The sequence below is a fragment of the Anomaloglossus baeobatrachus genome, chromosome 12 (assembly GCF_048569485.1).
Source record: "Anomaloglossus baeobatrachus isolate aAnoBae1 chromosome 12, aAnoBae1.hap1, whole genome shotgun sequence".
Lineage (NCBI taxonomy): Eukaryota > Metazoa > Chordata > Amphibia > Anura > Aromobatidae > Anomaloglossus > Anomaloglossus baeobatrachus.
The window spans coordinates 56,152,264-56,177,151 of record NC_134364.1 but is presented as its reverse complement, the minus strand read 5'-3'; the positions used below and the strand labels follow the sequence as shown (position 1 = coordinate 56,177,151).

Here is a 24,888-nt window from a genome sequence, read left to right as displayed (position 1 = left end):
CGTCCGAGTCAGAGTCTTCACCCTGAGGTGTATGTGCCCGTCCCGGAGCTTGGAAGTAATTCAGCTGAGGGGGACCAGGGGGCAATGATTGCACAGTGTCCGTGGCCTGAAGCACAGGCCTAGCTCGCAATGCGTCAAGAATTTGTGACATAGTGAGAGTCATTCTGTCAGCAAAAGCCGTAAACTCAGTTCCTGTCACCTGGACAGCATTCACAGGTGGTACACCCTGGGTCACGTCCAGCAGAGGTCCCGACTGTGCAAGTGCCGCAGGGGCCGAGCACTGCACACAATGGGGGTCAGTGGAGCCTGCCGGTAGAAAAGTCCCACATGCGGTACAGGAAGCATATAATGTCTGTGCCTTGGCACCCTTGCGTTTTGTGGACGACATGCTGTTGGCTCTCTGCAATGTGAGAGAGTCTATAGCCAAAGGGCGACCAGCGCTATGCAGTACAAAGTATTTGCAGGAACAAAATACTAAGATTACTACTGGCACAAGAGGGGGTGAGCCCAGAGGGCTGCTTACCGCCCGCTGAATAGCGGGTAAGAGGCGCAGAATTCCTTGTCTGGGTCTCCCCGGCTCCCCTCTGTAGTTCAGCGTGTCAGCAGGAATGGCTGCCGGCGTCTGTGGAGAGGGGCGGCCCGTGGGATTTCCCAAACAAAAGTGCGGGAAACAGTGTCCCCTCTGTGCCTACTGTGAGGGCTGGAGTATGTAAAAACGACTCCAGCCCTCAGCGCTGATGCACTGACCAGCGTCCCGCCCCTCTCCTGACTGGCAGGTCTGGGGGCGGGAACGAACGGAACCAGGCCGCAAAAGCCGGGGACTCGAGTTATCAGCGCGGCCGCCGTAAAAGCGCGGCCCGCGCTGAAGTCCCCGGCGCACCACAAGTGCCAGCCGCGCCGCAGTCCCAGCGGCCGGCGCGACCGTTCCCCAAGAGTGTGCCTGCTTCAGCGAGCTGAATGAGGCCATGGCACAAGCGCCGCAGCGCTGATGTCCCCGGCGCACTACAACACCCAGCATGCTGCGGTGTGAGCGCCAAATGCACGGGGACACAGAGTACCTTGAGGAAGCAGGGCCATGTCCCTGATGTACTCCGCTCCATCCAGCATCTTCTCCAGGGGCTGTAGATGGAGCACGGTCTCAGTGCCTGGAGACCAGTAAATCCCACTTCACCCAGAGCCCTGTAAAAAGGGATGGGGAAGGAATCAGCATGTGGGCGCCAGCCACCGTACCCGCAATGGGTACCTCAACCTTACAAACACCTCCGACATACAGTGGGGTGAGAAGGGAGCATGCTGGGAGCCCTGTATGGGCCCTCTTTTCTTCCATCCGACATAGTCAGCAGCTGCTGCTGACTAAAAACAATGGAGCTATGCGTGCGTGTCTGACCTCCTTCGCACAAAGCTAAAACTGAGGAATCCGTACTCCTACGGGAGGGTGTATAGCCAGAAGGGGAGGGGCCTTACACTTTTGAGTGTAGTTCTTTGTGCGGCCTCCAGAGGCAGTAGCTATACACCCACTGTCTGGGTCTCCCAATTAGGAGCGAAAAAGAAAAGGCTTAGACAAGAGAGGGACAGGGACTGGAGAAAGCAATACTCATGTGTCCTAAAGACAAACTGTCTTCTGCTCCATGCAGATGAGCGCTACGTAGGGCGAACGAGCAGGAGTCTACTGGGGTACGGACCACCGCCCCGTTCCTAAACACTACAAGGTACCCTGGTCCAGCCAAAGCAATGTGAGAGGATACAGGCTGAGACTGTACTCTCCATCCCAATGTGGGTGACACATGATGTGCAATTACTCTCTTATCCAGAAGACTCGAAAAGAGAAAAAAAGGGTTAACCTTACATCTAAGACGGGTCTGAAATAGACCCAGCCTCCAACTGACAGATAAAATCTGGGGAAGGTATAGTCTTCTAGGGATGAGTGCATTTTTTATGCTATGTAATATCAGAGACAGCAGACTATCCTAAAGTTCTTTGTCCCCCAATGAAGCGACCAAGAAACGTAATTTATACCAGGTGTGATGCAGTAACGGGTATGGAGGTAGATGGGAGATATATTTCTTGTAGCAAGTGCCTTTTGCACTGGTGAACAGCAGGGAAGAGTTCAAACCCTGGAAGGGACCTTCTCTGCTAGTCCAGGTTTTTGGGGTAACGCCCGACTTGCACAGCTGCAGGTTTAGGACAGCATGAATAGAAATCCCTAACTCCTCAGGATGGTGGGTGGTAGGGCTGGAAAGCTGTAGCATGTTTTATGGTAATAACATACCTCAATGGTCTGGCACATCCGGGATCTATGCTATGCTGTTTGACAAGCTGGACTTTTGTTTTGCATTCTTGTCTGTGGTAAGGCTGTTTTTAGGTTTGTTAACAGTGTGAATGAATAAAGCACTGAGTTTTGGGCTGAAAATCTGCGTGTCTCTTACTGCATCCCTGCCATTACCTACCAGTGCGGATTTCTTACACAAATTAATTTACTAGTACTGTAGCACATGAAAAACAAATATAAAATAGAGGGGGAAAAAAACCCCAAAAAAACACACAACACGAGTGACTTATGTAAAATCATGAAATATGTTTAATTCTTTGTGACCGTATGGAAATTGCCCAAGGAGAAAATGACAATTAAAAGACATTTTACAAAAATGTAAAAGTAAAAAGATTCAAGCAGCAGAATTTTCGATTGCAACTCTTCCGTGTCATTAATGCAGGATATCCAGTGTCACAACCTGGAAAGAGAATAACAAAAATGTTATTACAACTCCGGTTTACACCACCATTTATTCTGTAATATGGACCACCCAGGCCACCTGCAGGGACGGCACCGATCGGCAGAACGGGACACCTTAATCCCTGTTACAATGGAGCGGTGCACGTCCCAGCAGTCGGGCCCCTGTCGATCAGTAAGTTATTACCCATTTGGTGTCAAGGTGTCATAACTTGCTTCCATCGGTCAACCATGAGTGTCTCAGTGAGATGCCATGTCTGAAAAAAGTTCTCATTGTGGAGATCTAAACCCAATACCCCCAACAGTCCCTTAAAATGCAACTGGAGGCATCATGTTTCCTGAAACTTCCCAGTCTACAATAGTTGTGGCAAAAGACTTGGCAGATGTGAATTTATGGAGGAACAACATGACCGATGACCATTCCCATGGAATATGCCGTCCCTTGGTGGAGGGTCCAAACCTCGGAGAGTCACACCGATTCTGACAATGAACGGGACGCAAGTCTGTCTATTTCTCTCGGGCACAGCTGGGTGGCAGGGGACTGATGTGTCCCCTACATTCTCAGGATTGGTGGAGGTCCCAGAATGAATGACACATCCTAGCGATATTCGTACAGATCCGATGTGCCAACCATAAGAAATCCAGTGTAAGAATCATATGCAAATCAGTCTGGAAGTGCACTGGGGCGTGTCACTGCATCTTCCAAGTGCACTGACACACCCTTAGTGCACTTCCAGACTGATTTGCATGAAACTTCTAAACTAAATTTCATGACTAGTACAATCAGACAAGTTTTTTTTTATTAGGGGGACAAGTATTTATACAGCCAATTTTTCACTGCTTCCATATAACTGTGGTTGAGGTTCCGGAAGCCATATTTAGTAATACCTGTAATTTCAGATATTAGAACAACCCATTCACTTGTTCAGTTAGAGGATCCAGATCGATATCATAGAAACAGGGTCTGGTCGGGAGGCCGGGCATCGTGCTCATCTACAGAAACAAAAAGTGATAGATTAGTATGGTTCAATATGTAAATTAACAAAAAAGCAAACAAAAAATAAAAACAAAGTTCCTCAGACGGATGTGTAACATTATTACACCTGGAAATTGCATTGAGAGCGATTCTGAATAGAAAGCTGTAACTTGAATCATTCTTCATGTGCAGAAGAGCTCGCAAACAAAGAAAAACATTTGCATTTATTCACCAGCTATAAAAAAAGAAGCGAAAAAGAAGAAACGAAAACCTAAAAAGATGCGTTCACACAAATATACTGCTCCTAAATCAGCAAGAAAAGGCACAAACTGCATCAAATACTAAATCTTCACTGCCGGGCATACAACCACAGAGATTTTATTAATTAGGTTATTAAACTAATGCAATTATTTATTACATTTATGTAAAAATTGATTAAATGTGCATATAAATTTTGCCCAAAAATCGTTTCTTACCGTTCCAACCAATGGGTACAAGAATCCAGCCCCGACACTGGCTCTTATGTCACGGATCGGCAGGACAAAGCCTTTCGGCGCACCTTTGAGCTCTGGGTTATGAGATAGGGACAGATGGGTCTTGGCCATGCAGATGGGCAGATTGGCAAAACCCTGTATAGGGAGCAAGTCAGAAAAAATGGGAACGATTGGTCAGTGACAATTGAGTTATCCGGACAACAGCTGAAATTCTGATGAACGCGGCGTGAAGGTGAAATGACTCAGTATGCCGGCGCAAGCGTGGCATTCAGCCAATTATGTAATTATCTAAATTAATTGGTGTTATTACCAGAGACAAATTATTGGGTATAGTATCATTAATCGATGACATTGGGAAGGGGAAAGGAGGGGTTCACAAATTCTGGCAGGTAGCCTGGAATATGGCTGGTTGGCGATATGATGTAAGCCCAAATGGAAGACAGCAGCTCCTCTCTTCTTGCAGAGGTGGTCGGACATCAGTCACAGACTGATTTATCAGGAAATGTCTTCTCCTAGGTCACCCACTGTCAGACATGAGCTGTCCGCTTTCTTTTTTACAAGCATCTCTAAAGCAGGTGCGCTATGTATAATCCAGGGAACATGCCCTTTCAATGCTGCAGACAGGACCCTCTTTAGATGGGCACTGTTGAAGCGCTGGAATGTGTGGTATACTTTCAGCATGTATTTATTACACTGCTAAATACCTCCAACTTCCACCTCAGACGAAGAATTGAGTTAAGCAATTGGCTGCAGTGGTGTCTATGTGACAAAACTGCTGCAGCCAAACAACAGAGACTGAAGCAATGTCAAGGACTTTGTGCTGGACCCGGGGAGGGTAAATAAAGCATAGTTTGTTATTTTATAAGGAACTAAGCCTATGGAGAAAGTTTTCTGAAAGAGGATGACCCTTTTTAAAACACCTGCACACATTTCTCAGGTGAGGAACTAGGGAGTTTTATTTCAATCTTTTAATTTAGATCAATAAAGATTGACTTCAAGTTGGAAATATGGACCTCTAGCCCCACAGGTTGGACGTTATGGACCTCTAGCCCCACAGGTTGGACGTTATGGACCTCTAGCCCCACAGGTTGGACTTTATAGACCTCTAGCCCCACAGGTTGGACTTTATGGACCTCTAGCCCCACAGGTTGGACGTTATGGACCTCTAACCTCACAGGTTGGACGTTATTGGCCTCTAACCCCACAGGTTGGACGTTATGGACCTCTAACCCCACAGGTTGGACTTTATGGCCCTCTAACCCCACCGGTTGGCTTTATGGACCTCAAAACCCACAGGTTGGACTTGTTTGTTGTATAGGATGGACTTTGTGGACCTGTTTTTGTATAAGATAGACTTTATGGATCTGCAAAAGTACAGGTTGGACTTTATGGACCTGTTAGTGTATATGATGGACTTTATGGACCTGTTGGTGTATAGGATCAACTTTATGTACCTGCTGGTGTATATGATGGGATTTATGGGCCTGTAACACTACAGGTTGGACTTTATGGACCTACTACTTTTATATGGTCAAAGAACGGATTGCTGACTGGTAGTATTCATATACTTCACAGTGGGGTTGTACGATACCCAATATGAATTAGGGAAACACTTCTATATCGTTACACATAATAACTCCTCTCTCCAGTGATCAAATGAGCTCTTGCTCCAGAAGATTTACTGACCAATATCCATACACAGAGAGCTGCATTACTCACCTGCTTAGTGTATAGCTCAGCCTTTTTCTGGGCCTCGGGGAGCAGTTCTATGTCATCGGCACCATATATCTTCTGGGCAATTATCCTGATCTTATCTGCAATGGGCAACTGAGAAGATAAAGGAGACATAATGAGACGCATCCATCCGGTGACAGCCACTGTACTGAGCAGACGATATACTCCTAATGTCAGGGCCGTCATACCTCCACATCATACAGGAATCTAAACTCGCTGGGAGCCTGCGACGCCTTCTGTACGGCCCTGGCCAGGTCCACGGCTCCTTTTCCACCTTCTGCCCAGTGAGTGCACTTCACAGCATCAAAGGCACCGGCGTCCTTAGCCAGACGGCAAACCAGCTCCAGCTCGGCCAGTGTGTCAGATCTAGAGGTAAAAATGCAGCACTATTCTGACTCTATTCAGGTCCATTAGTAATCATACAGAATAATAAAAGGGAATGTGACATCAATTACCCACTGTTTACATAAGGTTCAATGAATTTTCACATTTTTATACTGTTATTTTTGATATCTCAAATCTATATTTAGAAAACCCAAACCAGAACAAAAAAACAAAAAACAGAAATTTTGCAATTTTCACAATCACCATTAGACCTAATACTAGACTCATACTTGCTTTTTTTGTAGCCACATGGCTTTGTCTTGTATATGAGTTTTCAAAGCATGCTCTGCTCTGTGCAAAGGTCAAAGTGAAGGGAGGAGGAGGTGAGCTGTGACCTCACATACTGTGAATGATGTATCCTGTGTGATCTTATGTATGTCGAGTTGTTAGCAGTCATTGTACAGGAGGAGGAGAAGGTGAGCTGTGACATCTATTGTGAATGGTGGATCCTCTGATCTACTGTATATAGGTGAGCAAGGATGGTTGACCTTAGGGAGATCAACATCCACCACTGCGGAGACACCATCACGTGTTTCTCAACGCAGTGATTCTCGAAGCAATGCCCCCTGGGAAATATTCAAAGCAAGAAGGCCTGCGGAGACACCATCACATGTTTCTCAACGCTGGCAGGAAACTAGCCAGGTCTTTCACCGGGAAGGAACAACCACGGGAGGGGCAGTCTCCAGTCAAGGAGACCACCTATGCCAATTGGCATAGGTGGTCTCCCACGGGAGGGGCAGTCTCCAGTCAAGGAGACCACCTATGCCAATTGGCATAGGTGGTCTCCTTGACTGGAGACTGCCCTTCCCGTGGTTGTTCCTTCCCGGTGAAAGACCTGGCTAGTTTCCTGCCAGCGTTGAGAAACATGTGATGGTGTCTCCGCAGGCCTTCTTGCTTTGATTACTGTATATAGGTGTTATCAGTCATTGTACATGAGAAGGTGAGATGTGACATCCATATATATAGTAAATCACACAGGATCCATTATTCACAATGGATGTCACAGCTCACCTTCTCGTGTACAATGACTGATGCCACCTATATACAGTAGATCCACTATCGAGAGAGCGAGAGAGATGTCAAAGCTCACCTTCTCGTCCGTACAATGACTGATAAATTCTCCTATTGTGAATGCTGGACCCTGTGTTATCTACTGTATATAGGTGTTATCAGTCATTGTACAGGAGGAGGAGAAGGAGAGCTGTGACATCTATTGTTAATGGTGGATAATCTGTGATCTACTGTATATAGGTGTTATCAGTCATTGTACAGGAGGAGGTGAGCTGTGACATTTATTGTGAATGCTTGATCCTGTGTTATTTATTCTATATAGACATTTTATCAGTCGTTGTTCAGGGGGAGGAGAAGGTAAGCTGATACATCACCAACTGAGAATGGTGGATACGGTGTTATTGACTGTAAATAGATGTTATCATTCATTGTACAGGAAGAGGTGAGCTGTGACATTATTAATAGTAAATGGTGGATCCTATGTTATTTACTGTATATAGAAATGTTAGCTACTATGCAGAATAAGGAAGCAGGCAAGCTGAGACGAGACATCACTAATATTAAATGGGGGATCCAATGTTATTTACTATATATATATATATATATATATATATATATATATATATATATATATATATATATATATATATATATATATATATTATATATATATGGAAGGAGGTGAGCTGTTACCAAAACCAAGTTCGGTCTTTATTCTCAGCACGAAAGGCACAACAGAATGGTCAAACTAATGGTCCTTACTTGAAAGCGTTAACAGCGACGACCACAGGCACGCCGAACATGGTGGCATTCTGGATCTGTTTATTGAGATTACTGCAGCCTTTTTCCAGCAGCTCCAAGTTCTGAGACAGAGAAAAAAAATATAGTATTGAGTATATAAGTTTACATTTTAATAACTAATCATTTAGTTCCCTGACGATCCTTGTTTAAATATACCATAAAAGGGTTACCCATAGCGCCACATGTGTACATAGGCGGTGTCTGGTATTGCAGCGGAGCCCAAATTGCCCAAATTGTAGAGAGAGTTCATGGAAAAAACTATATATCTCTTTTCAAAATAATTAGACCAACAGTTTTTTTGTTAACGCCCAGAAAGTCCTTCATTTTTTGGGGGGGATGTAATCTGCTAAATGGGTGTAGCACCTGCAGGGCCTCTGCCTATCTGAAAAATCGGGGTAACATGACCTTTGTTTAACCAGAGGAGCTGGCTGACATCTGCTATTGAATAGTGACTTGCCTTTTATCGTAGATCTGCTTGGAAAAACGTCGTCAGGGGGTCCCCATATGCTTTGATAAGTGGGGGTCCCCCTCTGTGCCAAAACATGATCATTTTTGGACTTTAATGGAATAATGGTTGTACAACATTCTAATACACTTATGTTAATTCGTCGCCATTTTCAAGGTGACTTGCTTGCGGGACAAAGACCTAAAACCTTTAATAATTGGCATCACAAACTGTACCCCAGTCCTGGTGACACCCCGAATGTTGTAGATCAGCGGCACTTTAATTCTCTCAATAATGGGACTCCAGCAGAGCCGGATTTCAGCACTCCGCATGGCATTGTGAGACACCTATTTATGCATGAAATGCAGGCGCCAATTTTTCCAGGTGCTGCAAAACCATTCAATCTTCAACAAGTACCGCTAAAACATAAATCTGAATATTGCTCGGTCTCCGTGTTCTGAAGCAGATTCGTTTCTGCTTATTACAAGGTCGCTCTGCTATCACAGGCAGCTGTCAGTGAAGGACACTGATGAGAAAATAGTCAAGGAAGCATCGGAGACGCAAACAGCTATTTAACAGTTTGTGTGGGAGGAGAAGTGATGATTATACGACAGTGCCCTCAATGCCATTCTCATATGTTATTCTGCCTAATCACTGCCATGCCGGTAGGTTTTAAAGGCACAGTTTTATATAAAGTAGTGCATCCATACAGAGAGTGAACAAGCAGGAGGTGTTAATATTGACCTCAGAAACCTACAGAACTGTGCATACCGCTCTGGACTGTGTTGTGAACACTACTAGTAGACGACTACTTGTAATTTACTGATAAAAAATGACATATCAGAGATTACAGACACTGAACAAGCAGGATTAAATATGTACACTATTAATCTTAGAAACCTTTAAAATTGTGAACACTGATCTGGATTATATTCTAATTTATAATCAGTAAAAGGCTAGTGTTTATTTAGCCTTAATCAGTAAGTAAAATGATCCACCCCATATTATAGACACTGAACAAGCAGTGGGCACTGAGCTCAGAAACCTGTAGAATTGTGAATACAGCTCTGGACTGTGTTGTGAACACTACTAGTAGACCACTAATTGTAATTTACTATTATTGATGACAAATGACATATCAGAGATTACAGACACTGAACAAGCAGGATTTAATATTTGGGCTTTTAATCTTAGAACAGAAACATGTAAAATTGTAAACACAGATCTGGATTATATTCTAATTTATAATTAGTAAAAGGCTAGTGTTTATTTAGTCTTAACCAGGAGGTAAAATGATCCATCTCATGTAATAGACACTGAACAAGCAGTGAGCACGGAGCTCAGAAACCTGTAGAATTGTGAATACAGCTCTGGACTGTGTTGTGAAGACTACTAGTAAACGATTAATTGTAATTTACCGATATCATTGATGAGAGAGGACATATCAGAGATTACAGACACTGAACAAGCAGGATTAATATTTACACTATTAATTTTAGAAACCTGTAAAATTGTTAACACAGATATGGATTATATTCTAATGTATTAATAATTATTATTATTATTATTATTATTATTATTATTATTAGGGTAGTATTTATTTAGTCTTAACCAGGAAGGAAAATGATCCATCTCATATAGACAGTGAACAAGTAGTGGGCATTAAGCCAAGATTGTAAATACATCTCTGGGCTGTATTTTAAGTCCCTATCAGTAGAATACCAGTGTGAACTCATAGCATGGAGTAAAAATAAATACCTATGCCAGATTAAATATGGTGAACAAGCAGGGAGGGTTTACAGCATTGAGGTCAGAAACTTGGAGAATTGTGAATACACATGTAATTCAGTATTAGCACAAAATTGCTGCTAATTTACTTATAGCCTGGGGGGAAAAAATGACACATTGCAGATAGCAGCCACTGAACAAGCAGAGATTATCAGAAAAAAAAATTAAGGAACCTGCAGAATTATGGACTGCATTTTAATTCGGTATCAGAATCAGTCCAATAGTAATTTATTCATTGCTTGGAGGAAAAATGGGTTAAAACAGGTTGCAGATCGTGAACAAGCAGGGGTTAAAGGAATAATTAAGATCTGTAAATCTGCGGATTATTTTAGGATTAAAGAATAGTTTAGAGTGCATTTACAATGGCTGATTATCAGAATGAATGTTCCTCAGAATACATACTTCCCAATTATCAGCCTGTCTAAACAGACCGCCAGTCACCCAACACACTAGTATGTTGGGCATTTTGTTTCTTTTTAAGCAAGCTGAAAAATAATGTAAGCATTCTGGGCAGCATGCAGGCACACACCGGCCCGTCTCCTGTTCAGCTTTAGTCTCCTGCAAGTAAGAGACCTTTGGCCACATGATGTGATGTCACAAAGGTCCTTAAGAAGACTTAACATCAGGATATAAATGCTGGGGCCTCTAGGGGAATGGGGTTCCTGAGAAATTGCAGTTTGCTGTATCTTCTCCCTAATGCCAGTCCTGCATACCAGCCTGTCTCCTGTTCAGTTCTTTTAGACTCTTGCAATTAAAAGACCTTTGGCCACATGACATAATGTCACAAAGGTCCTTAAGCAGTCTTATCAAGATATAACTTCTGGGGTCCCTACGAGAATTAAGGCCCTATGAAATTGCCCAGTTTGCTCTCCCTCTCCCCAATGCCAGTCCTCCATAACAGCCTGTCTCCTATTCAGTTATTTTAGACTGTTGCAATTAAGAGACCTTTGGTCACAAGACGTGATGTCACAAAGGTCCTTAAGCAGTCTTATCAAGATATAACTTCTGGGGTCCCTACAAGAATTAAGGCCCTATGAAATTGCCCAGTTTGCTCTCCCTTCTCCCCAATGCTAGTCCTGCATAACAGCCTGTCTCCTGGTCACTTCTTTTAGACTCCTGCAATTAAGAGACCTTTGGTCACATGTCTGGGAAATCATCAAAAACTCCTTAATCAATCTTAACCTCGGAATACAAATATTGGGGTCCCTAATAGAGTGGAGGCCCTGAGAAATTGCGCAGTTTGACTCCCACTAATACCAGCCCTGACTGTAACTGGGGCTTATTTTTGGAGAAGGACTTATATTTCAAGCATACTCCAAAAATCCCGTATAGCTTATTTTTCGGTGAAACACGGTATGTAAGATTGGGCTTTCTTAAACGTTGGGTTCGCTCGGTGTACTCATTAAAATCAATATAAAGGCTTCCGATCATTACACTGAAATGACTGCAGCCTTGATAAGGACGTCAAAGCTCCGCTCCCGAGCTCTGACAAGCGGCGCTCTGGAATATTTGCATGAGTCAGGAGAAGGAAGCGGGGCTCATAACATAATGATTAGTACCTGGCTCAGGCACGGAAAATTGATGTGAATAAAGCTCTTGTTTCAGAGCAAACAAAACACAGCAGCGGGGAGCGTTTCAGTGCAGAACACGAGCAAATGACTAAATCTCTCGCTCCTCTATTTATAGGGCAGCAATAGAAAAAAAAAAACAACCACTTCAAGGCTCTCACCTCTTCTGTATACTCCTTGGGCAATGGGACTCCAGCAGTAACCTGGGAAGAAAAATAAGAAAAAAAGTTCCTTTAAATACCACGTATATTTAGCAGCTATGGGTATATTCACTCCTTCTCAATTTTCTAAAACAAAAAAAAAAAAATAAAAATAAATAATCTTCAAAAAAATGGATAAAAATTCTGTAGATCATGATCGTTAGACAGGTCTCTTGAAAGAAATTAGCTATTAAATGTGAATTCACCGCATATATTATAGAGTTCACCCCCTGTTTTAATACATAGGGTGGAAGAGAACGTTACGTCAAATGATCTCAGGCTCAAGGTTAAAAAAATAAAGTGAAATTTAAATTAAAAAAAAATTAAAATACTAAAAATTAAAGTTTTAAAAAATTAAAATAAAAGACTTATTTGGTATTGACGTGTCCACAAAAGTCCAATCTATAAAAAGTTAAAATTAATTAACCAGAATGTTAAACAATTCTAATCACTATTTTATGGTCACTGCACCTCCTCCCCCCAAAAATGCAATAAAAGGCGATCAAAAAGTCAATTGTTCCACAAAATGGTACCAATAAAAATGACAGCGCACCACAGAAAAAACAAGCCCTGATAGAACGCCATTGATGGAAAGAAGGGAATTTTGTTTACTTACCGTAAATTCCTTTTCTTCTAGCTCCTATTGGGAGACCCAGACAATTGGGTGTATAGCTTCTGCCTCCGGAGGCCACACAAAGTATTACACTGAAAAGTGTAACCCCTCGCCTCTGCCTATACACCCTCCCGTGCATCACGGGCTCCTCAGTTTTGGTGCAAAAGCAGGAAGGAGGAAACTTATAAATTGGTCTGGGGTAAATTCAATCCGAAGGATGTTCGGAGAACTGAAACCATAACCAAAAGAACAATTCAACATGAACAACATGTGTACACAAAAGAACAACCAGCCCGAAGGGAACAGGGGCGGGTGCTGGGTCTCCCAATAGGAGCTAGAAGAAAAGGAATTTACGGTAAGTAAACAAAATTCCCTTCTTCTTTGTCGCTCCATTGGGAGACCCAGACAATTGGGACGTCCAAAAGCAGTCCCTGGGTGGGTAAAAGAATACCTCAATAAAAGAGAGCCGAAAAACGACCCCTTCCTACAGGTGGGCAACCGCCGCCTGAAGAACTCGCCTACCTAGACTGGCATCTGCCGAAGCATAGGTATGCACTTGATAGTGTTTTGTGAAGGTGTGCAGACTAGACCAGGTAGCTGCCTGACACACCTGCTGAGCCGTAGCCCGGTGTCGCAATGCCCAGGACGCACCCACGGCTCTGGTAGAATGGGCTTTCAGGCCCGAAGGAAGAGGAAGCTCCGAAGAACGGTAGGCTTCAAGAATCGGTTCCTTGATCCACCGAGCCAAGGTTGACTTGGAAGCCTGCGAACCCTTACGCTGGCCAGCGACCAGGACAAAGAGCGCATCTGAACGGCGCAGGGGCGCCGTGCGAGACACGTAGAGCCGGAGTGCTCTCACTAGATCTAATGAATGCAAATCCTTTTCACACTGGTGAACTGGATGAGGGCAAAATGACGGTAAGGAGATATCCTGATTGAGATGAAAAGGAGATACCACCTTAGGGAGAAACTCCGGGACAGGACGCAGAACCACCTTATCCTGGTGAAAAACCAGGAAAGGGGATTTGCATGACAGCGCTGCAAGCTCCGACACTCTTCGGAGTGAGGTAATTGAGATAACCCCGACGACGCTAGGAGCCAGGACTCAATGGCCACACAGTCAGGTTGAGGGCCGCAGAATTCAGATGGAAAAACGGCCCTTGTGACAGCAGGTCTGTGCGGTCTGGAAGCGCCCACGGCTGACCCACCGTGAGATGCCACAGATCCGGGTACCACGACCGCCTCGGCCAATCTGGAGCGACGAGAATGGCGCGACGACAGATCTGATCTTGCGTAACACTCTGGGCAACATCGCCAGAGGAGGAAACACATAAGGGAGTCGAAACTGCGACCAATCCTGAACTAACGCGTCCGCCGCCAGAGCTCTGTGATCTTGAGACCGTGCCATGAAGGCCGGGACCTTGTTGTTGTGCCGTGACGCCATGAGATCGACGTCCGGCGTTCCCCAGCGGCGACAGATCTCTCGAAACACGTCTGGGTGAAGAGACCATTCCCCCGCATCCATGCCCTGACGACTGAGAAAATCTGCTTCCCAGTTTTCTACGCCCGGGATGTGAACTGCGGAGATGGTGGAGGCTGTGGCTTCCGCCCACAGCAGAATCCGTCGGACTTCCTGGAAGGCTTGACAGCTGCGCGTGCCGCCCTGGTGGTTGATGTACGCGACCGCCGTGGCGTTGTCCGACTGTATGCGGATCTGCCTGCCCTCCAGCCACCAATGGAACGCCTTTAGGGCTAGATACACTGCCCTTATCTCCAGAACATTGATCTGAAGGGATGACTCTACCGGAGTCCAGGTTCCCTGAGCCCTGTGGTGGAGAAAAACCGCTCCCCACCCTGACAGGCTCGCGTCCGTCGTGACCACAGCCCAGGTTGGGGGTAGGAAGGATTTTCCCTGCGACAGAGAGTTGGGAAGGAGCCACCACTGAAGTGACGTCTTGGTTGCAAGGGAAAGAGAGACGTTCCTGTCGAGGGACGTCGACCTCCTGTCCCATTTGCGGAGAATGTCCCATTGGAGTGGGCGCAGATGGAACTGCGCGAAGGGCACTGCCTCCATTGCTGCCACCATCTTCCCCAGGAAGTGCATGAGGTGCCTCAAGGGGTGTGACTGACCCCGAAGAAGAGATTGCACCCCTGTCTGCAGCGAAAGCTGTTTGTCCAGCGGTAGCTTGACTACCGCTGAGTGAGTATGAAACTCCATCCCGAGGTAAGTCAGTGATTGGGTCGGTGTCAACTTGGACTTTGGGAAGTCGATGAGCCACCCGAACTGCTGGAGAGTCGCCAGAGCGACGGTCAGGCTGTGTTGACACGCCACCCGGGAGGGTGCCCTGACTAGGAGATCGTCTAAGTAAGGGATCACCGAGTGTCCCTGAGAGTGTAGGACCGCCACAACGGATGCCATGACCTTGGTGAAGACCCGTGGGGCTGTCGCCAGGCCGAAAGGCAGTGCCACGAACTGAAGGTGTTCGTCCCCGATGGCGAAACGCAGGAAGCGTTGATGTTCGGGTGCGATCGGCACATGGAGATAAGCATCTTTGATGTCGATTGATGCTAGGAAGTCTCCTTGTGACATCGAAGCGATGACCGAGCGGAGAGATTCCATCCGAAACCTTCTGGTGCTCACATGCCTGTTGAGCAGTTTGAGGTCCAGAATGGGACGGAATGATCCGTCCTTCTTTGGCACCACGAACAAGTTGGAGTAGAAGCCGTGACCATGTTCCTGAGGGGGAACGGGAATCACCACTCCTTCTGTCTTCAGAACGCCCACAGCCTGAAAAAGTGCGCCGGCCCGAGATGGGGGCGGAGATGTTCTGAAGAAACGAGTCAGAGGACGAGAGCTGAACTCTATCCTGTAACCGTGAGACAGAATGTCTCTCACCCATCGGTCTTGGACATGTGGCCACCAGGTGTCGCAAAAGCGGGAGAGCCTGCCACCGACCGAGGATGCGGTTCGGGGAGGCCGAAAGTCATGAGGCCGCCTTGGAGGCAGTGCCTCCGGCGGTTTTTTGGGGGCGTGACTTGGACCGCCACGCATAGGAGTTCCTCTGGCCCTTCTCCGGCCTGTTGGACGAGGAGGATTGGGACTTGGCTGAGGGCCGAAAGGACCGAAACCTCAGTTGTATTTTCCGTTGCTGAGGTCTCTTCGGTTTGGACTGGGGTAAGGATGAGTCCTTTCCCTTGGATTCCTTAATAATTTCATCCAATCGTTCGCCAAACAATCGGTCGCCAGAAAATGGCAAACCGGTTAAGAACTTCTTGGAAGCAGAGTCTGCCTTCCATTCGCGTAGCCACATGGCCCTGCGGACTGCCACCGAATTAGCGGATGCTACCGCTGTATGGCTAGCAGAGTCCAGGACGGCGTTCATGGCGTAGGACGAAAAAGCCGACGCCTGAGAAGTCAAAGACGCAACTTGCGGAGCAGAGGTACGTGTGACCGCATTAATCTCAGACAGACAAGCTGAGATAGCTTGGAGTACCCACACGGCTGCAAAGGCCGGGGCAAAAGACTCGCCTGTGGCTTCATAGATGGATTTCACCAGGAGCTCTATCTGCCTGTCAGTGGCATCCTTGAGCGATGAGCCATCTGCAACTGATACTACAGATCTAGCCGCCAGTCTAGAGACTGGAGGATCCACCTTGGGACATTGAGCCCAACCCTTAACTACGTCAGAGGGGAAGGGGTAACGTGTGTCATTAAGGCGCTTAGTAAAGCGCTTGTCCGGAAATGCTCTGTGCTTCTGGACAGCATCTCTGAAGTTAGAGTGATCGAAAAACGCACTCCGTGTACGTTTGGGAAACCTAAACTGGTGTTTCTCCTGCTGCGAAGCCGACTCCTCTATAGGTGGAGGTGGGGGAGAAAGATCTAGCACCTGGTTAATGGACGATATAAGATCATTTACTAAGGCGTCCCCCTCAGGTGTATCAAGATTGAGGGCAACGTCAGGGTCAGAGCCCTGAGCTGCGACGTCCGCCTCGTCCTCCAGAGAGTCCTCAAGCTGAGACCCCGAGCAGCGTGAGGAAGTCGGGGAAGATTCCCAGCGAGCCCGCTTAGCCGGTCTGGGACTGTGGTCCGTGCAGGAGTCCTCCACGTGAGACCTAGGGGCCACCCCAGGAGCACGCTGCGGCGCAGACCGAGAGGGGCCTGGAGGCGATGATCCAACAGTGCCCGGGGCCTGTGTAAGGACCGGTCTGGACTGCAAGGCTGCTAGTAGCTTGGCAGACCATTTGTCCATAGACTGAGCCATGGATTGTGAAAGCGACTCAGAGAGTTTCTCAGCAAACACTGCAAACTCTGTCCCTGCCGCCTGGACAGTGGAAGCAGGAGGGTCTGCCTGATCCGAGGGGCCCACTAGTGACCGAGGCTCCGGCTGAGCAAGTGCAACAGGGGTCGAGCATTGCTCACAGTGAGGGTAGGTGGAACCCGCAGGTAACATAGCCCCACAAGAGGTACAGGTTGCAAAAAAAAAAACCTTTGCCTTAGCGCCCTTGCTCCTTGTGGACGACATGCTGTTGTCTTCTAGGAGAGTGATCACTGAGGGTATATAGCCAAAAGTAAACAACCCGGCCGAACAGAGAAAATATATACAAATATATATATATATATATACTCCGGCACCCTAGGGGGACCAGCCCGGGTGACCGGTGTGGCTTACCGACCGCTCAAAGCGGAGTGTGATTCCCAGTGAGCCCGTGTCCACCAGATTCCCTGCCTTAGGTCTCCCAGAGCTGCAGAGCTCGTTCCTGAAATCCTCCACCGGCAGAATGTGTGTAAAAATGGCTGCCGGAGCTCTCAGGGGAGGAGGGAGCCGTGGGCGGCGACTAGTAAAGTGCGGGAATCTGGGGCCCCACAGTGATCAGTGAGGGGCGGGGGGAGGAAACCTAAAGTATGCTCCAGCCCTCACTGCCGACGTCAGGTCGACCGTCCCGCCCTTACCCCTGACTGGCAGGCCCGGGGGAGGGAGTTATGGTACTAGGCCGCAATGAAGCCGGGGACTAAATTTAATACCGCGGCCGACAAACAGGCTCGGTCGGCGCGGAAGTCCCGGTCTTCACCAACCAGCAGCTGCTGCAGCGTCTGTGAAACAAGCGCTCCATGCACAGTCCCCATGGGGACACAGAGTACCTTTAGATGCAGGGCCCTGTCCCTGAGGATACATAGACTCCTGTCCGGCAGATTCCCACAGGGGCTGCGGAGGGAGCCCGGTCCCAGTGAATGGATGACCGGTCAGGATCCCACTTCTCCCAGAGCCTCTAAGGGATGGTGAAGGAAAACGGCATGTGGCTCCAGCCTCTGTACCCGCAATGGGTACCTCAACCTTAACAGCACCGCCGACGTAGTGGGGTGAGAAGGGAGCATGCCGGGGGCCCTGTGGGGGCCCTCTTTTCTTCCATCCGATAAAATCAGCAGCTGCTGCTGACTAAAATGGGAATGCATGAGTGGATGTGTGCCTCCTTCCACACAAAGCATAAAACTGAGGAGCCCGTGATGCACGGGAGGGTGTATAGGCAGAGGGGAGGGGTTACACTTTTCAGTGTAATACTTTGTGTGGCCTCCGGAGGCAGAAGCTATACACCCAATTGTCTGGGTCTCCCAATGGAGCGACAAAGAAATGTAAGTTTGTTTTTTTTTCGTTTTATACCTATGTACAGCTCTGGCAAAAATTAAGAGACCACTTCCAAATTTTCAGTTTTTTTGATTTTTCTTTATAGGTATAGTTTTGAGTAAATTGTTTTTTTTTTATTCTATAAACTACTGACAACGTCTCTGAATTTCCAAACAAAAAATTTTGCATTTATTTTCTGAAAATGAGAAATGGTCAAAATAACAAAAAAAAAATGCATTGCTTTCAGACCTCAAATAATGCAAAGAAAACAAGTTCATAATCATTTAGAAACAACAATACTAATAATGTTTTACCTCAGGAAGAGTTCATAAATCAATATGTGGAATAACCATGATTTTTAATCCCAGCTTTCATGCGTCTTGGCTGCTTTCCACCAGTCTGTCACACTGGTTTTGGGTGACCTTATGTCAATCCTGGTGCAAAAATGTAAGCAGTTCTTCTTTGTTTGATGGCTTGTGACTATCCATCTTCCTTTTGATTACATTCCAGAGGTTTTCAATGGCGTTCAGGTCTGGAGATTGGGCTGGCCATGACAGGGTTTTGATGTGGTGATCCTTCATCCACACATTGATTGACCTAGCTGTGTGGCATGGTGCATGGTCCTGCTGGAAAACCAGTCCTCAGAGTTGGGGAACATTGCTTGAGCAGAAGGAAGCAACTGTTTTTTCAGGATAACCTTGTATGCGGCTTGATTCCTACGTATCATAAATATTGATTTCTGAACTCTTCCTGAGTGCACAAATGAAAAAATGGCTCCAAAAGTCATGTTTCAAAGGGGGGTTATGTCCAAAATAACCTTTTTTTTTACTGTCTCAATGCTTCTAAACCTAAAAGGCAACCTGTCACCAGATTTGGTGACTATAAGCTGCAGCCATCACCAGTGGGCTCTTATATACAGCATTCCAGAATACTGTATATAAGAGCCCAGGCCGCTGTGTAGAACGTAAAAAAACACTTATTATACTCACCTAGGGGGTGGTCTGGTCGGATGGGTGTTGCTGCTCTCCGGTCCTGTGCCTCCTCTCTGCGGCGATGACAGTCTTCCTTATACCCAGCCCATTGTGGGTGATGTGTCCTACGCAGGTGCACTTTACGCCACTTTACACACAGCGACATCGCTAGCGATGTCAATGGTGAAAGCACCTGCCCCTGTCAGTTGTGCGTCACGGGCAAATCGCTGCCCGTGAAACACAACATCGATAACACCCGTCACACGTACTTACCTGCCGACGTCACTGTGGCTGGCGAACCGCCTCCTTTCTAAGGGGGCGGTTCGTGTGGCGTCACAGCAGCGTCACTAAGTGGCCGCCCAATAGAAGCGGAGGGGCGGAGATGAGCGGCCATAACATCCCACCCACCTCCTTCCTTCCTCATTGCCGGCGGCCGCAGGTACGATGTTGTCCCTCGTTCCTGCAGTGTCACACACAGCGATGTAGCTAACGAGGCCAGATGTGCATCACGAATTCCGTGACCCCAACGACATCTCGTTAGCGATATCGTTGCGTGTAAAGTGGCCTTTTCACATGCACGGCTGAGGGCAAATCAAAGAAGGGAATTTTGTTTACTTACCGTAAATTCCTTTTCTTCTAGCTCCTATTGGGAGACCCAGACAATTGGGTGTATAGCTTCTGCCTCCGGAGGCCACACAAAGTATTACACTTTAAAAAGTGTAACCCCTCCCCTCTGCCTATACACCCTCCCGTGCATCACGGGCTCCTCAGTTTTGGTGCAAAAGCAGGAAGGAGGAAACTTATAAATTGGTCTAAGGTAAATTCAATCCGAAGGATGTTCGGAGAACTGAAACCATGAACCAAAAGAACAATTCAACATGAACAACATGTGTACACAAAAGAACAACAGCCCGAAGGGAACAGGGGCGGGTGCTGGGTCTCCCAATAGGAGCTAGAAGAAAAGGAATTTACGGTAAGTAAACAAAATTCCCTTCTTCTTTGTCGCTCCATTGGGAGACCCAGACAATTGGGACGTCCAAAAGCAGTCCCTGGGTGGGTAAAAGAATACCTCGATAAAAAGAGCCGAAAAACGGCCCCCTCTTACAGGTGGGCGACCGCCGCCTGAAGGACTCGCCTACCTAGGCTGGCATCTGCCGAAGCATAGGCATGCACCTGATAGTGTTTCGTGAAAGTGTGCAGACTCGACCAGGTAGCCGTCTGACACACTTGCTGAGCCGTAGCCTGGTGCCGCAATGCCCAGGATGCACCCACGGCTCTGGTAGAATGGGCCTTCAGCCCTGAAGGAATCGGAAGCCCAGAAGAACGGTAGGCTTCAAGAATTGGTTCCTTGATCCACCGAGCCAGGGTTGACTTGGAAGCCTGCGACCCCTTACGCTGGCCAGCGACAAGGACAAAGAGCGCATCCGAACGGCGCAGGGGCGCCGTGCGAGAAATGTAGAGCCAGAGTGCTCTCACGAGATCTAACAAGTGCAAATCCTTTTCACATTGGTGAACTGGATGAGGGCAAAAGGAAGGTAAGGAGATATCCTGATTGAGATGAAAAGGGGATACCACCTTAGGGAGAAATTCCGGGACCGGACGCAGAACCACCTTATCCTGGTGAAACACCAGGAAGGGGGCTTTGCATGACAGCGTTGCTAGCTCAGACACTCTCCGAAGTGATGTGACTGCCACTAGGAAGGCCACCTTCTGCGAAAGGCGTGATAGAGAGACATCCCGCATCGGCTCGAAAGGTGGTTTCTGAAGAGCCGTTAGCACCCTGTTAAGATCCCAGGGTTCCAGCGGACGCTTGTAAGGTGGGACTATGTGGCAAACTCCCTGCAGGAACGTGCGGATCTGCGGAAGCCTGGCTAGACGCTTTTGAAAAAACACGGAAAGCGCCGATACTTGTCCCTTGAGAGAGCCGAGAGACAAACCCTTGTCCATTCCGGATTGAAGGAAAGAAAGAAAAGTGGGTAAGGCAAACGGCCAGGGGGTAAAACCCCGATCAGAGCACCAGGATAAGAAGATCCTCCAAGCCCTGTGATAGATCTTGGCGGACGTTGGTTTCCTGGCTTGTCTCATAGTGGCAATGACATCTTGAGATAACCCTGAGGACGCTAGGAGCCAGGACTCAATGGCCACACAGTCAGGTTGAGGGCCGCAGAATTCAGATGGAAAAATGGCCCTTGAGACAGCAAGTCTGGTCGGTCTGGGAGTGCCCACGGTTGACCCACCGTGAGGTGCCACAGATCCGGGTACCACGACCTCCTCGGCCAGTCTGGAGCGACGAGGATGGCGCGGCGGCAGTCGGACCTGATCTTGCGCAACACTCTGGGCAGCAGTGCCAGAGGAGGAAATACATAAGGCAGTCGAAACTGCGACCAATCCTGAACTAATGCGTCCGCCGCCAGAGCTCTGTGATCTTGAGACCGTGCCATGAATGCCGGGACTTTGTTGTTGTGCCGAGACGCCATGAGGTCGACGTCCGGCGTTCCCCAGCGGCAACAGATCTCTTGAAACACGTCCGGGTGAAGAGACCATTCCCCTGCGTCCATGCCCTGGCGACTGAGAAAGTCTGCTTCCCAGTTTTCTACGCCCGGGATGTGAACTGCGGAGATGGTGGAGGCTGTGGCTTCCGCCCACAGCAGAATCCGCCGAACTTCTTGGAAGGCCTGACGACTGCGTGTGCCGCCCTGGTGGTTGATGTACGCGACCGCCGTGGCGTTGTCCGACTGTATGCGGATCTGTCTGCCCTCCAGCCACCGATGGAACGCCTTTAGGGCTAGATACACTGCCCTTATCTCCAGAACATTGATCTGAAGGGAGGACTCTGTCGGAGTCCAGGTTCCCTGAGCCCTGTGGTGGAGGAAGACCGCTCCCCACCCTGACAGACTCGCGTCCGTCGTGACCACAGCCCAGGATGGGGGCAGGAATGATTTTCCCTTCGACAAGGAAGTGGGAAGAAGCCACCACTGAAGAGAGGTTTTGGCTGCCAGTGAAAGAGAGACGTTCCTGTCTAGGGACGTCGACCTCCTGTCCCATTTGCGGAGAATGTCCCATTGAAGTGGACGCAGATGAAACTGCGCAAAGGGAACTGCCTCCATTGCTGCCACCATCTTCCCTAGGAAGTGCATGAGGCGCCTCAAGGGGTGTGACTGGGTCCGAAGGAGAGAGTGCACCCCTGTCTGCAGCGAACGCTGTTTGTCCAGTGGAAGCTTCACTATCGCTGAGAGAGTATGAAACTCCATCCCGAGGTAAGTCAGTGATTGGGTCGGTGTCAATTTTGACTTTGGGAAATTGATGATCCACCCGAACCTCTGGAGAGTCTCCAGAGCAATGGTCAGGCTGTGTTGACATGCCACCCGGGAGGGTGCCTTGACTAGGAGATCGTCTAAGTAAGGGATCACCGAGTGGCCCTGAGAGTGTAGGACCGCCACCACGGATGCCATGACCTTGGTGAAGACCCGTGGGGCTGTCGCCAGGCCGAAAGGCAGTGCCACAAACTGAAGGTGTTCGTCCCCGATGGCGAAACGCAGGAAGCGTTGATGCTCTGGTGCAATCGGCACATGGAGATAAGCATCCCTGATGTCGATTGAGGCTAGGAAGTCTCCTTGGGACATCGAGGCGATGACAGAACGGAGAGATTCCATCCGGAACCGTCTGGTTCTCACGTGTCTGTTGAGCAGTTTGAGGTCCAGAACGGGGCGGAATGATCCGTCCTTTTTTGGCACCACGAACAAGTTGGAGTAAAAACCGTGACCACGTTCTTGAATGGGAACGGGAATCACAACTCCTTCTGCCTTCAGAGTGTTCACCGCCTGAAAAAGTGCATCGGCTCGCTCGGGGGGCGGAGATGTTCTGAAGAAACGAGTCGGAGGACGAGAGCTGAGCTCTATCCTGTAACCGTGCGACAGAATGTCTCTCACCCATCGGTCTTGGACATGTGGCCACCAGGCGTCGCAAAAGCGAGAGAGCCTGCCACCGACCGAGGATGCGGTTTGGGGAGGCCGAAAGTCATGAGGAGGCCGCCTTGGAGGCGGTTCCTCCGGCGGTCTTTGGAGGACGTGACTTAGACCGCCATGCAGAAGAGTTCCTCTGGCCCTTCTCTGACCTGTTGGACGTGGAGGATTGGGACCTGGCTGAGGGCCGAAAGGACCGAAACCTCGATTGAATTTTTCGTTGCTGAGGTCTGTTTGGTTTGGACTGGGGTAAGGACGAGTCCTTTCCCTTGGATTGTTTAATAATTTCATCCAATTGCTCGCCAAACAAACGGTCGCCAGAAAATGGCAAACCGGTTAAGAACTTCTTGGAAGCAGAGTCTGCCTTCCATTCGCGTAGCCACATGGCCCTGCGGACTGCCACCGAATTGGCGGACGCTTCCTCTGTACGGCTCGCTGAGTCCAGGACGGCGTTCATGGCGTAGGACGAAAAGGCCGATGCCTGAGAAGTCAAAGACACAACTTGCGGAGCAGAGGTACGTGTGACTGCATTAATCTCAGACAGACAAGCTGAGATAGCTTGGAGTGCCCACACGGCTGCAAAGGCCGGAGCAAAAGACGCGCCTATGGCTTCATAGATGGATTTCATCAGGAGCTCTATTTGCCTGTCAGTGGCATCCTTGAGCGATGAACCATCTGCCACTGATACTACGGATCTAGCCGCCAGTCTAGAGACTGGAGGATTAACCTTGGGACACTGAGCCCAACCCTTAACTACGTCAGGGGGGAAGGGGTAACGTGTGTCATTAAGGCGCTTAGTAAAGCGCTTGTCCGGAAATGCTCTGTGCTTCTGGACAGCATCTCTGAAGTTAGAGTGATCGAAAAACGCACTCCGTGTACGTTTGGGAAACCTAAACTGGTGTTTCTCCTGCTGTGAAGCCGACTCCTCTATAGGTGGAGTTGGGGGAGAAAGATCTAGCACCTGGTTGATGGACGCTATAAGGTCATTTACTATGGCGTCCCCTTCAGGTGTATCAAGATTGAGAGCAACGTCAGGATCAGAGCCCTGAGCTGCGACCTCCGTCTCATCCTCCAGAGAGTCCTCATGCTGAGACCCCGAACAGCGTGATGAAGCCGGGGAAGGTTCCCAGCGAGCCCGCTTAGCCGGTCTGGGACTGCGGTCCGTGTCGGAGTCCTCCCCGTGGGACCTAGGTGTCACCCCAGGAGCACTCTGCTGCACCGACCGAGAGGGGCCTGGGGGCGATGAACTCACAGTGCCCGGGGCCTGTGTGACCGATCTGGACTGCAAGGCTTCTAGTATCTTAGCAGACCATCTGTCCATAGACTGAGCCATGGATTGTGAAAGCGACTCAGAGAGTTTCTCAGCCAAAACTGCAAACTCTGTCCCTGCCACCTGGACAGTGGAAGCCGGCGGTTCTACCTGAGCCGAGGGTCCCACCAGTGCCCGAGGCTCCGGCTGAGTGAGTGCCACAGGGGCCGAGCATTGCACACAGTGAGGGTAGGTGGAACCTGCAGGTAACATAGCCGCACAAGAGGTACAGGTTGCAAAATAAGCCTGTGCCTTGGCACCCTTGCTCTTTGCGGACGACATG

General features: G+C 48.3%; 1 protein-coding gene across 1 annotated transcript in view; it reads right to left on the bottom strand.

Annotated features, from left to right (window-relative positions):
* Positions 1 to 2,565: 2,565 nt before the first annotated feature.
* The window catches only part of MTHFD1 (methylenetetrahydrofolate dehydrogenase, cyclohydrolase and formyltetrahydrofolate synthetase 1), an 87,568-nt gene continuing 65,245 nt past the window's right edge, over positions 2,566 to 24,888 (bottom strand). Inside the window, exons 22-28 of the mRNA XM_075331222.1 lie at positions 12,091 to 12,132; positions 8,090 to 8,190; positions 6,121 to 6,298; positions 5,918 to 6,025; positions 4,181 to 4,333; positions 3,617 to 3,721; positions 2,566 to 2,729 (exon numbers count right to left, since the gene is read on the bottom strand). Coding sequence (XP_075187337.1) covers positions 3,632 to 3,721; positions 4,181 to 4,333; positions 5,918 to 6,025; positions 6,121 to 6,298; positions 8,090 to 8,190; positions 12,091 to 12,132 — 672 coding nt within the window. The 3' untranslated portion in view covers positions 2,566 to 2,729; positions 3,617 to 3,631. The remainder of the gene's footprint in view (positions 2,730 to 3,616; positions 3,722 to 4,180; positions 4,334 to 5,917; positions 6,026 to 6,120; positions 6,299 to 8,089; positions 8,191 to 12,090; positions 12,133 to 24,888) is intronic.